This window comes from Micrasema longulum, unplaced genomic scaffold (assembly GCF_059751315.1).
Source record: "Micrasema longulum isolate JH-2025_06_02 unplaced genomic scaffold, ASM5975131v1 h1tg000097l, whole genome shotgun sequence".
NCBI classification, from domain to species: Eukaryota; Metazoa; Arthropoda; class Insecta; order Trichoptera; family Brachycentridae; genus Micrasema; species Micrasema longulum.
The window spans coordinates 555,572-573,037 of NW_028277303.1; the positions used below are offsets into that span (position 1 = coordinate 555,572).

Consider the following 17,466-nt stretch of genomic DNA (forward strand, 5'->3'; position numbering starts at 1 on the left):
TAAAATAAAAATGTTGAAAAATACGCCTTTACAAAAACGCCATATGATTGGTCGTGACGTCACAAGCCGCTTTCGTCTTCAATGCCTGTTATTTTTGCATACTGTTTGTACGGGTTGTCAATGTCGCGTGCGTTTTATAAAGGATTTTGACGTTGTGAATTATGTATTAAGTTATAAATGTAAATTATAATTACTCTACAGTGATAAAGAAATCATTCAAAATAATGGAAGACAGAATTTCAAAAGCCCAATTGGATAATTTGCCGAATGATGATGCGATTATTTTAGCGTCTTTTTTTGCTACAAATATGCAGTATAATAGTGCGAAAATTCAAGGAATCAAGGCTGCAAAGTAAGTAATTGTTATAAATATTTATAGATTTAATGTATTTATCATTTATATGTGTTGATGTTTGACATGAATCATTTGAATAGTATCTTAAACATTCCCCGAATACAAGTGTCATTCTAACCTCGTTTTGTGTTAGAAAACCAGTTGGCATTATAAATTGTTGATATATTAAACACCCTAAACTTAAAAAAACGAAGGCATGTAAATATTTAATATAAAATAATATCGATGTGTATCAATTATTATGTAAAATATTAATTAAAATATTACTTGACAAGTCATAACCTAATTTTTGTTCCCGATGGTTAAGAACGAAGTTTATGCTATTGTATGTGTACATTTATAATCCGTGTTCTTCCTAAAATGTATGATTTGCTTTTTAAATCCATACTTATTATTAGCAATAATGTACTTGGCATCAGATAAATGTTATATTCAAGACATGAATGTTTATAATATTTTATTTTAATCACTAGATTGATAGATACTGACGATTATATATTTTTTTACACAGGTCGTCCTGGGAAAATTATGGCAATAATGCAATTGGATACGTGCACGTTCAACGAATTGGATTAGTAAAAGCACATGTCACACCGGAGTACAAAGTACGCCAAATTCTGTTACTTTGATATGAAATGAAAGGGAGGAAATAGTGGAGTCTTGTATATGTGAAGATTGTCCAGCGGCTCAAGGTTAGTAGCAATGTAACAAAATGTTCATCATCTGACTTGTACTTTGTTTTGAGAAAGCGAGAATATAACTGTTTTATCGTAATTATTTTTGACCTGTCATAATAAGTATTAAGAAATATCTAATATATTTTTAATGGGCAACTAAAACTTTTCGGTATAAACAAGTATTTTGTCCATCATATTAACTTAATATCCCAGATTAATATTTTATAATATGAAGAAAAGAAAGGTGTAAAATGGGTGCAAATAGTTCTATATTGAAAACAACAGTACTTGACTCCTTTTACAGTTTTTAAATTGCATACCAGCTTTTAAAAAGGAGTTAAAAGATTTTTAATCCATAGAATTTCAACAGTTTAGCTAAAATAAAGTAAGATAATATCAGAAAAATCCTCTTTTTGAAATATATACCTTGTATATTATAAGCAAAGTAAAAAATAATGCAACTCCCATATGAAAAATTTCCATAGAATTGAACTCCATCATCATATTAAGATGGTATGACCAGTTATATAAAAGTCAGTAAAAATACTCATTTATTTTCAGGAGGTTGCAAGCACGCTGTTGTTCTTTTGTCATGGCTTCATCGTCGAAGTAAGGAACCAGGAACAGTAGGGTGAGTGCTGGGAACAGAGTGAACTGTGAACTTAAATTAACCTCGGCAAATAAATGTTTGCCACAAGAGGCAAAATTATCAGTTCACAATGGAGTCCTGGCCCCGACTCTGATGTATGGGAGCGTAGAGTAGGCTGAAATGTGATCTCTCAGGCGAATGTGTACTGAAACTATGTACGATAGATGCACGAATGTCGATATCCGTACATTATGTAATGCTGTGGTAGGCATTATCGACAAAATTAAGAAAGGAGATGTGCGTTGGTTTGGATATGTAGAGCGAATGGACAGCGAAAGAACGGATAAAAATATTTACAATGTGAATGTTGATGGATGCAGAAATAAAGGAATACCGAGAAAGACATGGCATGACTAAATTCAACAAATACTTGAAGATAGACATGTCAAAAGTCATCCATGCAATAAATAATATGATGTTATGAACTATAAATACTTACGTAGAACTGTTCTGTTTCCCAAATAAATTTAATTAAAAAAATATTGTCAACGTACCCTGTTTCTTCTTTTTTATATATTCTGATTTTTTGTAATATTGTACCTTTTTTACATAACAAATAAAAGCTGGTTTTGTCAGCATTGAAATTGAATTGATTTTTTAACTACTTATTTCATTTCTCTTTTACTTGCAATCAATCACAATCGGCTGCGATGACGGTTGTTACCTCTTAAAATATCTGAGCGTGGTCCATTAAGTTGAACTCTATAGCAACAAATGCTAAGTAAAGTTTGCTGTAATGGTCAACGTGGAGTAAAAGATTCAGTTTGGATATCATTTTTTTATTTCAAGAATATGATACGGTCATAATATGTATTAAGTACTGTTTTTTTTTTACGCCCAAGGGGCATTTACAAAAAAACATACGAGGAAGAAGTCCAGCAGTGCTAGATCTGGACTGTAGGGAGGGTGAGGCAACCCTGTGCTTGGTCAGAAACTCCCTCACCAACAGCGTGGTGTGGCATGGCGAGGTATCGTGGTGAATCTTTCAAGAATCGGCGATGTCTGGCCTCATGGGGAAGACGTGTTTGTGCAACCTGTCAAGCACGTCCACGTAAAAAATGGCATTCACAGTCTATTCAGGGGATACGAACTCCTTGTGAGCCATACCGCGACGGTCAAAAAAGGAGATTAGCATGGATTTGACCCTTGACTTGCTCATTCTGGCTTTCTTTGGACGCGGGGAGTTGTTGGTGTGCCACTCGGTGCTCTGGTGTTTGGTCTCCGGGTTGTCACTGGTTATCACATTGTCAAGGAAATTTGGGTTTTCTTGGACACAGTTTCGAATTTCCTGGGAAATTTGCACACTTCACGTTTTCTTCATCATCTAGGACTTTTGGCACACTCATGTTATTCTCCAAATACTTTTCCAACTGTAATAAATAGAAACCCTTAAATGAATAGCAATATATTATTTATACACTTGAATAAATATCGTTACAATACCGATATGATCCGAGACTCATTGGATAAATAAAAATACTCGCTATGAACGTGGAAAAGTATAATATATCGATAGCGTAGCGACAAAATAAATTTTAGGTTATACGAAATGTCAGAATTTCCGTGATCAATGACAAACTAAATACGCATAAAAACAAACGAATACTTTAAATAATACTTACATTAAAGTGATCTTCACAACAATAGATAACGGATTTGAAAGTAAACATCCTATTTTTCTTTATATCTCTTCATAGCGAAGCACTATTTTCTTCGTATTGATGCATCTTTGGGCACATTTAAAAACATTTTTTCTGGCGTTGTCTTCAAAGTAATCCTGCATTTGGGTACTATACAGTATTAAAAACCCTTTATTCCAGATATAATGCAGAAAAAATAGTTGTAAAATCACTAATATATGTAAATAAACTCGGATGAAATAATACACAACAGTTTCTGCATACAAAAATGGCAGAACGTCAAACTTAAATGCGGCTTGTGACGTATGACGGGCGTGGCCTATGAAATGAAGTGTTTTCGCGGGAATTCAAAATGATGAATTTAAAAATATTTTTTATGCTACTAATAAGTGCAAAAAAAATTTTTTTTTGACTTTGAAGTATTTCATTTACCCTTATTAATTCATAATTGTAAAAAAAAAAAAACGTGATATTTCCCTATTCTTTGGGATAGATCTTCCGGCTTTTCGTATATCTCTTCGCCATTACCACAGTGTGGGATGAAGATGGATTGGCATGGGTCTCGAAGTTTTATACGTTGATCGTATTTTTGGATATATCGTATACAATTATTTTATTGCCCTTGTTTGTATTTGCCACACAGTATTATGATCTTTCCGTTCAGTTTCTTGAACATATGTTTCTTCATATAACTGTAATTAGTTTAAGCCGTATATAAAAAAAAAAAATCCATTCTTCAGGTACTCAGTTTTAAACTTTGTACAATTAGTTTTGAGACACTGTTTTTGTCCTCATTGGTAATCTAATCTTTTTTATCTCTAGTTTTGAATTGTATTGTTGAAAAGGTATAATGTTACGCGATTTAATCTCAAAACAAATTGTTTTTTATTTATTTCGTTCACTTTCAAATCAAATCCAAATTAAAGAGGAATAATCGCACAGGCATAGAGCTCTTAGGTGGGTATATTGAAAATATATGTACAAATTTATATACAAATAATATACAAATAAAATTACTATATTATGCTATTTTATTGAAATAAATATATACCTACATATGCACGGGCACGGCAATTTAACAGGCCCCCGATTACAATGGGAAGTTCAAATAGTTATCTTCAATTGTCCATAAAGTAAAATCCTATTTTTCGTACGAAAATGTATCTTAATAAAGTAAATATAGAACAACTTTGTTTTCGACAGCGTATTTTTAATTTTTTCTACCGACCGGTTTCAAAGCTACACATTTTTTTTATCAAGGTAGAATTAACTCGTGAATGTTATCCAATTTTGTTTTGACAGTGTTCAATCAAAACATATGGAGAACAAAAGTATTTTTTTGTGTTATGTTATAAATAAGTGGTTTTAAATAAATGGTTACAAATGAAGTTGTTTTATTTTAATTTTATCATAATGAATAACCACAAATGATTTTTGATAATGAAATTTTAGAAAACGTATAAATTTCACTTATCTTCCTCGGTAACCTGTAATGAAACATATTTCGAAAAAGAATCGTATAAATTTACAAATTACGTTTCTATTGTGATACGGGACCATAACAACAAATATTTGTTTTATAGGTTAATTTTCAAGTTGACATATTTCTCACGCATTATTTATTGTATACGCATTTTTTTTCTTAACTTAAACGAGATTTTTCAAATAATATATATTCGAAGGAGGTGTTATTATTTTCTATGGAATAATGATTTGACTTACCATGTCAACTTCGGATATAGGCCCCATACTTCTGACCATGATGTCCACTTCAATCACTGCGGGTGGACCTAATAAAAACACGTTTTCCATAAAACAACCTAAATTTATTTGACAGAATGATAATTCCCAGAAAAGACACATTGTTTTTAATATTTGGTATTACACATCATTCAAAAAATGAATAAATAAACAGATAAATGAAAAAATATTTTCTGCTTATAAAGGTGTCCCAAAATGAAACCAAGATTTGAATTTGCCGCCATTTGCGCAGTAAATTGTTGGCAACACTGGAAAAAAAAAACTATTTGGTAGCTGACAGTTCAATATTAGTAAAAATGGAGCGTTACACGATGCAACAACATGTTTTCATTATTGAACAAAATCTAAAAAATAATTAAAGCTTGACAGCCGCAGTTTGAAAATTTCATTCAAAATATCGTCGGAATAGTGTTTATACTTCGTCAACTGTGAAGAGATTAATTGAAAAATTTAGAAACACTGGATCAATTGAAGACGCTAAACACACTGGTCGTCCAAAAACAAGCCGTTAAATTGTCAATACCGAAGCAGTGCCTGAGAGTGTTGGTGAAAATCCCGAAACATCAATTCGGCGTCGTGGACAAGAATTGAAAATTTCAAGAAGCTCACTACAGCGTATACTGGCAAAAGATTTGTGTGTCCATGCTTATTTGAAATTAAAGGTCTATGTCCACAAGCCCACAACTACCCGTTCATTACAGGAGGAAATTAAACGCTGCATCAACAAAATTCAGCCACATTTATGCAAAATAGTCATGAAAAATTTCGACAAAAGAGTGCGTATGTGCCAGCAAAGCCGCGGAGGCCATTTGTCCGATGTGTTATTCCATAAATAATCCTATGTACTTTATGATTCAATAAAAAAAGCAATCTGAACACGAAAACTGTGTTTTCTATTTAATTCAAATCTTGCTTTGATTTTGGGACATCCGTTATAATGTATCGAGAATTATTTTGTATTGTCTTTGTAATAATAATACAATTGATTAATTACTATGTTCGCATTTACTATAAAAATCTACTGGAAATGGTTAGTGGAACTATTATATCGTCGGTATATTGGCAAAACCCTGTAAATAATAACATTTGAAAAAAAAACAAGTTAAAAATGCAGTTATATGTCAGTTTTTGAACTTTATCAACTGATAAAATCCTCTAAATCCTCAGAGGTGTAGTTTCAAAGTTTCAAAGCATGTTTAAAAAGCCACCTGTAGTGCTATAAAAGAGTTTTTTGGTGAAAATCATAAAATGATATATATTCCTTTCACTAGGTATGTTTTTTGAAATATAATCTATTGAAACAGTTTAATGGAACTAAGAAAGTTTTATGAGTAGGTGTTATATCCAAAATATGAAAAAAGCAGAGCGGAATAGACTTTTGTTGAGTCAACTTTTTTTTTCATTTCAAACAGATTTTTTTTAGCACAGTCAATAATGCGTTTAGAGGGTTTTATAATGTCAAATTATAAGTATTTGTAAATAAACGCCCCTAAACTAAACTTAACTGTAGACAAGTATTCATCTTCCAAGTCTATTTGGTCTTTGTATAGGTAAAGTAATGAAAAACATTGTTGAAGTTCGCTGTCACATCTTGTGATAGCTTGTATCCCAAGTAAGTAACACATATAGGCTTCGAACGGTGAGAATATCCACTCGGAATAGTTCTGAACTATCTCGTCAATCCCTCGGGACCATCGCTTCCAGGATTGGTAAACAAGGGATCGGAAATCATGACGAAGCAGGAGGAATGAAGCGTCTAGAATAATACCAGGCTTGAGTGTTTTTAGTTTTACGTGTACCATCGCTCGACGACGAGGGGTAATTTAAGTAATGTTTTGTTGCCAAGACTTTTCCAATCAGACAGTGAGAAAGCAAACAAAGGAGTATGGAAAAAAGGATTCAATATTGACTAATACTAAAAATAAAACATTTATTGTTATGCTTAGCCAATGAGGAAAAAACAAATGCTTTCTGCTCTATTTTTTTATTTTTGAATTTCAGAAACACCGTAGAATTTTCATAATTTTAAAGTAAGTATAAAATTTAAACTAAATTCTAATGGACGAGTGATGTCTCCATTCTCGGGTGATCAATTAACAATATTTATTATTTATTTATAATGACAAGAATAATAATAGATTTTTATGGAACCGGGTTGTGGTCCCGTGGCTAGTGTCTCGGACTCACGGATCAGAGGTCCGTGGTTCGAACCCCACTCTACCACAACTTGAAAAATTGAAATATTTGGAAAAACCTTAAAAACGAAAATGTTAAAAAATAAGTGAAAAAAAGGAAATTACTAAAAGTGATTTAAGAGCAAGATAAAGAAATAAAGATTGTTTATTTTTACCATAGAATTAAGAAAAGTCCAAAAACCGCATACGCGTATCAAACAGAAGGCGACTTAACTACTCTAAAAGAGTCGTTTTATGTTTATTTTATTTTATTACTTATTTTTTTGAAAAACTTGAGTTCTTATTATTTATTTAAATATTTATATTTTCAAACTATTTCCTAAAAGTCGTAATTAACTTGTGCTGGAAAAATAGAAATCGAATTATGGTAGAGTGAGATTTGACCCTCGGACCTTTGGCCCTTGAGTCCATAATACTACCACGGGACCACAACCCGGTTTTGACCCATAAGTTTCATTGTAGACGTCGCTCAGTACGCAACTTCCGATTAGAATTCAACTATGCCGTGTTGTATCGTTTTAAAGTGTAAAAATACTGCTGGGTTCTTAAAAAAACAGGATGGGATTACATTTCATGTGTAATAAGCATATGTATATGTAAGTAGCAAATGCATTACTTAAAAATTGAATTATTTTTCCATCTGTCAGATTGTCGAAGAAAAGAAAATGGGCATTTCGTTAGTGTTGCCAGGGTAGTAATTCTTTTTACCCTACTTTGCTCATCTAATGAGAGAACTAATGGAAATTGGACCTCGGATTAAACAACTCTGTGGTGGACATTTGACCGACATTATCTTTAAAACATCAAATATTATTTAACATGATATAAAAATATCCGTTTTTACTTTTCTACTCTGTTGTGTGAATCAATGTTTCCACGTGACCAATAAAATTTTAGAGAAATTTACAGATTGTTTTTTTTTTACCTTACATATGTGTTATGATTATATTTTTCCCATCGTGCAACATTACGCGGCGACTACACGAATGCGCGCGGCGAAAGTGGGGAAAAGTGGGGGGATTTTCGGACACAGTCCGATGTATTCAAATATTATTCTACACTCCTTCTGAACTATTCTTAATTCTATGATTTTTACCTTTATTAAGATTTTTACCATAAGTGCGCTCTCCGTTTCTGTGCTCGGAGGGCTGACCATACAAATATAGCGCGTCAAGACGCGTGATTTTGTGCGCGCTTTACGCGTCGAAGTCAATTCTGAATGATTTTACATTTCGTATACTCGGATACATCTGTTAGAATCTTGATGAAACACTAGTACACGAGGAATTACTAAAATTATCGACACGACAGTGGTTCAAATGAGAGATCTTCTTTGTTACATGTGTTTTTTTTTTATTATTCAATGATGCTTAAACAATAAAAATAAATAATAATAATGTTAAAAAATGAAAAATAAATGTCATTGTCATTGTAAATTAGAAAACATACCAATAATAATAAAAATTTAAGCATAAACATAAACTAGAATATACATTTAAAAAAAATTATTTGCCTATCATTTTTTATTTGTTATTTTATTTTATTGAAATAAACGGCACGTAGTGCCTTTTAGGAATGGAGACGTTTGGAAGAAGCCTTCATCCAGCAGTGGAGAGAATAAGGCTGCAGAAGAAGAAGAAGAAGTGCCTTTTACATATTAGTTACAAATACAATTAAATATACATACATGTAAGCATAATTATAGATAATACAGAGCATTTAAAACAATATTATTAATTAACAAATTAAGAAAGTCTAAAAAAGATAAACTATGTAAAAAAATAAAAAAATACTAATTATAGAATTATCAACGTCCTGCTACTCATTACCTAGAGCGTGAAGTCTATTGATGACTGCATTTTTACCATATGATGTCGAAGTATTGTTGCCACAGAAATGGTAGGTTTGCCGAGTTGTCCTTTTCGGTACATTAACATTAATCAGTGATAAAATTACAGGGGTGTCAAACATAGAATGGATTATTTTTTATAAATTTAATAAATCAGTTATAACTCTCCTATTGCTTAGTCTTAATATTTTCAAAATGAACAGTAACAAATTATAATTTAAAAATTCAATACCAACACCTAATTTAAAATTAATAAATCGTAAAAACTTATTTTGGACCTTTTCAATACAATATCGGTGCCTAGAATAATGAGGAGCCCAGATTGTAAAGTTGTACTCCAAAATGCTCCTTACAAGTGACGTGTACATTATTTTAAGTGCACGAATATCTTTAAAATCTTTAGTGGTTCTGATAATGAAACCCAAAATTCTTAGAGATCTATTACTAATGCCATTAATATGACTAATAAATGATAATTTAGTATCGAAAATATCACCTAAATCACTTATTTCGGAAACGGATACAAGTTCAGAATTGCCAATAGAGTCATTAGAAACTGAGTCCTGTGAAATCTCATGATTTGGCATTTATTTACATTGAGTTAGAGTTTATTTGTTGAGCACCACGAAAATAGTTTATTCAAGTTATGTTGGATGGTAATACAATCATCAACTGTGTTAATTACTCTAAAAAAAATTATGTCGCCAGCAAACAACAAAACTTCGACACCATGGCATACGTCAACAATATCGTTGATAAAAATGTTAAAAAGTATCGGACCCAAATGGGATCCTTGCGGAACTCCACTAGTCACCTCAATGGTACTGGATGTGGTGTCACAAATTTTTACTGCCAATGATCTACCAGTTAGGTAACTCTGAAAACATTTTAAAATCGATCCACAGAAACCCAACCTGGATAACTTATCGATCATGATTCTATGGTTCACCTTATCAAAATCTTTAGAGAAATCTGTATACACTGAATCCACTTGTTTACGTAAATTAAAAGAGTTCATAATAACATTTTCATATATTGTATGATTAGTCAGTGCTGATTTTGAAGGCAAAAAACCGTGTTGATTTGGAATTATTATTTGATTGACAATTGAAGACATTTTTTGCAAAATTATTTTTTCGAAGAGCTTTGGTATTGCAGATTGTATACAAATCGGTCTATAATTTGTGACATCACATTTATCCTATATATGTTATGTTATAGAGTTGAAATCATTTTTGATATGGAAGGGATTCATCTGACTGAATTATTTCACCTACATATTACATACGTGCTTTATAAATAAATGTGTTTCATCTCAGTTATACAATAATATATTGATCGTATTAAATCCCTAGGGAGTGAAATCAAGTCCTTATCTACAAACATTTGGACGAACTCAAAATAGTATTCATTGGATGTATTTCTCTAGGAATAGTCACTTGGCAATATTTGCGGTGCATTTGTCGTATTTGCTTTGTCAGGATTCAGGATACGATACGTTCCCCGGGGACGTGAATGAATAAGCGCAAGATACTAGAGATGCGCACAACCTGTTACAATCGAATAGTTCGATTGTTTTCAGTTTTCATTGAGGAGTTTCACTGTTTTCTAATTTATTTATTTTCTATTAGCGTACTATTTAACTAAGCAAAAACGTTTTTTTTTTGTGCGTTATTTACAAAGATATGATTTTTAAAATTTAAATTTATCAAATACCGCGCCAAATGACTGTAATAATTGTGTCACTTTTCAGTAGTGACGTCATGAAACGGTTGGCGTTCTTACTTTCACTGACGTGACAAGAATCTATGGAATATTGCTTTGATTACTTCATTGAGTTGATCGTAATTTGCTCATTTCTATGTTATTGTTGTTTTTACGAACGTTTCGATTTAGAAAAACCTAGAAAGTTGACATAATCTCTGGTTGAAATGTCAAATTATACAAATTATACTATTTTTTACTATGGTCAAAACGTTCCTTACAAGCTGCGGGGGCTTTAAAGCGGAAACCGAAAATACTACACGTAGATATAAGGAGTGACGTCATTATTTACGATTTTAAAATGAATAATATTTTTATCATTTTTTATTTATTTTTGCGTGCGTTTTTGAGATATTTCATCCTACTCCAAAATTTTTAAATATCCACGTGTACACGAAAACATTTAAAAAAATTCATTCCGGGTTGGGCTGGAATGCCTCGTTATAGTAATCGATTCGATTAGATCACTAATTATTTTTACAGTTTATTATTTTTCAAAGTATTATATATGTAGTACGTCCGATAAAATAGAGTAAAAACTAAAAAAAACATTTATTTTGAACCACAGTAGGTCAGGAAGCCAAATTACAGCGGTGAATAACAGCACAGAACATTCAGACTTGAGAAAAATCACATTACATTTTTGTGTTCTTACCGAAAATCAAACCCGAACCCTCCTGTGCGTGAGTCAAGCGTCTTAGCCTTCACACCACGGAGTCGGCTGTAGTTAAGTATACAGAATAAATAATACAAAAATGTATTGACTGATTTGGTGTTTGTTTTGTAGAACTCCATATTTAAACATATAATATAAGAAATCAAACACTGATTTGAGTCTACTGAACACTTTATTTTATTTTTACAAATATAAAAACTTCATGACAATTGTTTCGCCTTGTTAGGGCATTTTCAAAAGAATGTAAAATATTAAAAAGAAAAAAAGTGTTGAGAAGACTCAAATCAGTGTTTGATTTCTTATATTATAAATAAAAAAATGTCAAATGTACTTTAAAAAAAAAACACTAAAATTCTAGCTTTACTCTTTATCCGTTCGATATTTGACTATAAATTACACTATTTGAACGCCCCCGTTGACAGAAAGTGTTATTATGACAATCAAGCTTTTCTTTTAAAAATGTTATAGCTTTTTTAAAAACAAATCCAAATTTGCTTTAAAGGGAAAAAAGAAAAACAAGCAAAACTCAAGAGTTTACATAACGCGTTTATTTGCTTTTCTCCCTTGGGAGTTCTCATTTTTTTATTGAAATAAGTATTTGCGTTCTTATGTTTTACCCAAATATTTAATTTTAAGGGCAATTTTCAACGAGTTGTAAATAACTCACTATTAGAAAATGGTTATCAAGTTGGGGTAGAGTGGGATTCAAACCGCGGATCTTTGAGCCGTAAGTCCGAGACACTAGCCACGGGACCACAACCCGATTTGAGTTACATATCTATTTTATCGGATGTGAGATGTACTGTATCTTTTTGTACATGTGATAACTCAGAGAATTAGGGACGTAGGTGAGCATATAAAAGCACCAACACACGGATCATTCCTCCTCTTCTCCACCTTTGAAGCTCGCCACCTACAACAATGTCAACAACTGCACCCAAACCTTCTCGTAACAGATAATCAAGTCACACTGCATTCAGTGTACCAATGCAGTTCCCTATGCACAGTAGGGCGAAGGTATTAGGCTTGACAATATCGAAATAAAAAAGTCATTGGTTTAAAAAAATATATTTATAGTATGGTAATGCAACAATCAAGACGAAAAAACCAAATAATATTTTATTTCTGGAAATCAAACTATGACGAACATGGTGTGCGCTAATCACTTCATCGTGATGCAATCTGATAAATGATTTTTCAAAATATGTATTGTTGACACATAGATATTTCATAAAAAGTAAAGATAACGTCTTTTTTAAAAATAAATAATTAATATTATCAATCCCGTTTCCCTCCAAATAGGTCAGCATGGTGGTTTATATTTTTATGCAACAACCATGATGAATTACAACTTATCTGTCAGTGGTGTTTCTGAGGAGGATACTGTCTTTCTTTGGACATATTGCTAGACGTAAGCCAGACAATCTAGAAAAGACAATAATGTCTGGCTGAGTTAAAAGGTAGGAGAAGCCCGGGTAGAATCCTATATAGATGGACTGACCAAATTAATGAGACTACGGGGCTAAAATTTGATGTGTCGGTTCGTCGGGCTGAAGACAGACTGGAGTAGAACAGACTAATCACAAGTGTTTGTGGTGGTCACGATCCTCAGCATTGAAGAACTGACTTGGAAGAAGAGACTATGGCGAAGGTGAATGGTGGGATTTGCATGTACTGATGTAAGTACCGTTCTGGCGAGGCGGGGACGTGTCAAAACCGGTAGGCATGGGAAAGTCAGTAATTGGTTACATATAAATATTAATACAAATGAATCATGGTTGTTATGAATGATTCGATTATTACTATCAATCGGTTACGCGCATCCACTACAAAAATTGTTATGGCGACAGGGTATTGAGAACTGAACGGTATTGGTATATCCGGTTAAGGTGATACTAATGAGAATCGGGATGGAATTTTTGAAATACAACTGGGATGGGTTTCCTGGGAAAATATAGATTTATAATCGGAAAGAATATACATACACGCAATATAAGTATATTCTGGTTTTATTTTTATTGTAGGAATCCAAGGTTTTCAGAATAAATGCATCTTACACCTTATACCTGTAAATATTTGCGAACAAAATAATATTTAATTCAGTAATTTTTATCTATCCGTAACTGATGGTCCATGCGTAGCTCTACGTCGTTCACTATGGCAAAGACACTTAAAATCCTTTACTGTACATTAGTGCGAAGCAACTTAGAAAATGCATCACAAATATGGAATCCTATGTACAATGTGCAGATATCACGCATTGAAAATATTCAAAAAAAAATCGTAAAGTTCATGTGTTTCCGGTTGAAACTTGAGTTTAAATCTGACCAGTATATTCATATATGTAAAAAACATCACCTACTGCCTCTGCAAAAACGTCGTGAAATAGCGGATATAATTTATTTACTTAAAATTGCCTCCGGTTCAATTGACTGTCCTGAACTATTTTGCAAACTTTCTATCAACGTTCCTTCCAAAGTTTTAAGAAATAACCCTCTTCTTCACATACCTCTTGTTTCATCTAATTATAGGCAAAATTCATATTTATGGCGAACTTTTAATAATTTTAATGTAATTAATAAATCATTTAACATAGATTTATTTGAAAATAATCTTAATAACGTGCGGCGTTTGCTTTCGAAATAACTCGTAGTATTTTTTTCTTTTCTTTTAAATTTACATTTAATTACTATTCATTTTGTGTTCGAGAATCTTTTTTAACTTACTGTGATGCTACTTGTGAAAACCTGTAATTGGCTTATTTGTTATTTGTTTTGTTATATAAATATGATATAATTATAGCTGTTGGTTATCCAAATAAATAAAAATAAAAAAAAATAAAAAAAAATATGGATGCACAGATATGCCAACCGCACCGTATATTGATTATTTTTTGTTGCATAAAGTGATGATGATCATATTATATTTCATATTTTCTTTTCAAAATCGGTACTGGACCATTGTTTTTCAGTCGCTCTCTCGCAAACGTCTCCCCGATATTGTGCGGAGAAGAAAAATGCACGTCTGACTGATTATGCGACGTTGTCCTGTTTTCCGCACCCCAAAACACATTTGCAACAGAGATGGATAACATTTTAAGGAAAGGAATATGAAGTCTAGGTATTTACAGAGCTTATGACCTGCCGGGAAATTGATTCCAGGCATTACCTGGCATGTAAATTTATTAAATTAGATGAATCTCTTCACAACAATATTTAAGGTTTTAGCTCTTAAACTTCACTAAAATCAACAAATGGAAAAATGGAAGAAATATGGATGTTTCAAGATATAAAAATAGTCAATGTTACATAGTCTATAAAGTGGCCAGTTAAACCAGCAAATGACAGGTCATAAGCCCTGTAAATACCTAGACTTTTATGTTTCCCTAGTCTAAAATGTTCTCCATTCCATTTGTAATTTGTTAAACCAATTTTATTGTTTTTTCAAGGAAGACTGGGATTTTAAAGGGTATTTGAATGGTTCTAGTTCCCTCAATAAACTATTAAAAAAAAATTAAAAAATGCAGGGGCACGCCATTGGTAAAAAAATCACTGCTATAGTGCTATAATCGAGGGAGAAAATACGGAAACACGTTTGTATGAAGAAAAGTCGGACCGCGATTTCTCTTAATAACTCCCTAGGGAGTGAAATCCAGTCTTGTATACAAACATTTTGACAAACTTAAAATATTCTTAATGTATTTCTTATTAACTATATTATTATCATTATGGATAACTTATAAAGCGCCATTTTCGTAATATAATACCTCAAGGGCGCTTTACATAGTGATTCTATAGATAAATATATTTAATTGAAGCTTTTAAATTTGTAATTTAATTTATAACCAAAATAGGATGTCAAATTACATAGACAAGAGGCACAAGGCACTATACAATGGTCAAATAATTATTAATGTGATTTGTATGCAAATGCAGGAAATGATAGCCTCCATGATTGTATATTAATAAGACGCCATGTGCTTATGTGTTGAACTGTGATGATATTTTGAATCAAATAAAGGTACATGATATTATTAGAGGTAACTATTATGAAATTATAATAACATTTGAAAGAGAAAGGGTAAAATGGGCTCATTGCATTTTTTTTCTGAATGAGTTCAACAAAATTGAATATTAAAAACTTACAAAATGTGGCTTTTTGTTTTATAAACGGCTGCTAAAAAACAGTCAAAATGCAACGATCTTGTTTTTGTTAGATCAAAATAGAAGTTAAAAAAAAATATAATGTTGACGTTTTTACCTAAATTTGTTGCAACTGAGAGGTGAAACATTTTTGAGTAGGGAATATGAAAGACTAGGCATTTACAGGGCTTATTTATTTATCTATTTGACAGACTTTTGCAGTCCATTCTAACAATGGTAAATATAATTTCTTATAATAAATACAGGCACTAATAAAATAAAATACAATTAAATAAAATTAAATCTAGGACAAAAAAAAATAAATTACTACCTCAAGACAAGATCCGGTCTATCGTAGTGAATTTTTAAATTTCTAAAAGCTTACACCAAAAAAACCCAGATCTTGTCTAAAGTTTAAAATACGACACAATCGGGACATTGGTGCATGCAAGCCATAGTTTGTGCTGTGTTGATCGAGGAACAGCATATTATTATTTCGTAACTGGCGGATTGGAACATTGAATGCCACTTGTTCAGTCATCACCTGGTTCTAATGGTCACATTATCATCATTCCCTTTCTAAAATCAATGTTTAACTGACCGATTTTCCATTCCCCAAAACTTAACCAATTTGGTTTTTTATTATTTTAATTGTAAAAAAAAAGTTTTCTGTGTCCGTACCTTTTCTGTTTTTCGAAATTATTTAAGTATCATATTTTTAAACCGTATGTCCGAAGACGGCAGATAAAACTGGGCGTATTTTTGGGTTGTGCATGGTCCTAGTTCCCATAAGAAACTATTTATAAAAAAAGTAAAACAACAAAGACATGGCAATGGTAAATATCTATAGTGTGTAAAAAAAAACATTGTTCTAGTGCCATAATTCAGGGAGAAAATATATAAGTACGTTTGTAAGAAGGAAAGTAAGACCGCATTTCCTTAAAGGTGGAATAATTTCCACTCGATTTCCTTTTCCAGGATTTTTACCTGAGAAAAGTCATCAAGTCGACGACAATTTGTAAAGACTTTGGTTCTATTTCATATACTCTTGACCCCGTAGGATCCGGAGAAAACGTAATTCATCTTACCTCCAAAATCTGGTCTGACGCTGTTGTCGTATCCTCTCAGTAGACCGTCCAGCAGGTCCGAGATGTTTTTGTGGTCGTTCATCTGCGATGGGGAGGCTCCGGACAGCAACGCAGCCACAGCTATCACGATCGTAGCACAAATCTTGCGACCCACGCACCACATTTTGGGAGCCGGCGATGGAAGGGCTTTGAAGAAGCATAAGTTTGAAAATCTGTGAAAAATTAACAAAAAAGATTTTAATTTATCAATTTCAATTATCTAACACCAACAAAAAAACTAAACAATTAAATGTTGATGAACTTTTTCAACTTGAATCTTTAAAATTTATTAAAAAGTTAGCCACTGGTATCTTGTAGGCAAAGAACTAAAACTTGAAAAAAATTGTAATAAACATGGACTTAATACAAGAATATCAGAACAATATCACATACAACATTCCAAAACGAGACAAGGACAATCGATACTAATAAATCAGGGACTGAAATAATACAATAAACTACCAGACAACAGAACAAAAGAATCAGACAAACTTTTCAAAAGATGTAAAAATTATTATTATGAACAACAGAGTATGAATAAAAAGTTATAAATTATTTTTGTTAAATATATGTAATAATCCGTTACGGTTAATAAATCAATTTCGAATAAAAAAATAAATATTTTTTAGTC

At 32.0% G+C, this 17,466-nt stretch overlaps 1 protein-coding gene and 2 long non-coding RNA genes across 3 annotated transcripts in view; 1 reads left to right on the forward strand and 2 right to left on the reverse strand.

Annotated features, from left to right (window-relative positions):
• Grd (gamma-aminobutyric acid type A receptor subunit Grd) overlaps window positions 1–17,002 on the reverse strand; it is a 52,040-nt gene extending 35,038 nt beyond the window's left edge. Inside the window, exons 1-2 of the mRNA XM_088236253.1 lie at window positions 16,797–17,002; window positions 5,044–5,111 (exon numbers count right to left, since the gene is read on the reverse strand). Coding sequence (XP_088092379.1) covers window positions 5,044–5,111; window positions 16,797–16,959 — 231 coding nt within the window. The 5' untranslated portion in view covers window positions 16,960–17,002. The remainder of the gene's footprint in view (window positions 1–5,043; window positions 5,112–16,796) is intronic.
• Window positions 81–2,270, forward strand: LOC148284678 (uncharacterized). Its single transcript, XR_015824051.1, has 3 exons — window positions 81–352; window positions 867–1,047; window positions 1,594–2,270. It is a non-coding gene; the product is annotated as an uncharacterized LOC148284678 (long non-coding RNA).
• On the reverse strand, window positions 2,445–3,614 carry LOC148284679 (uncharacterized). Its single transcript, XR_015824050.1, has 2 exons — window positions 3,304–3,614; window positions 2,445–3,051 (listed from the first exon to the last, which is right to left on the reverse strand). It is a non-coding gene; the product is annotated as an uncharacterized LOC148284679 (long non-coding RNA).
• Window positions 17,003–17,466: the final 464 nt, after the last annotated feature.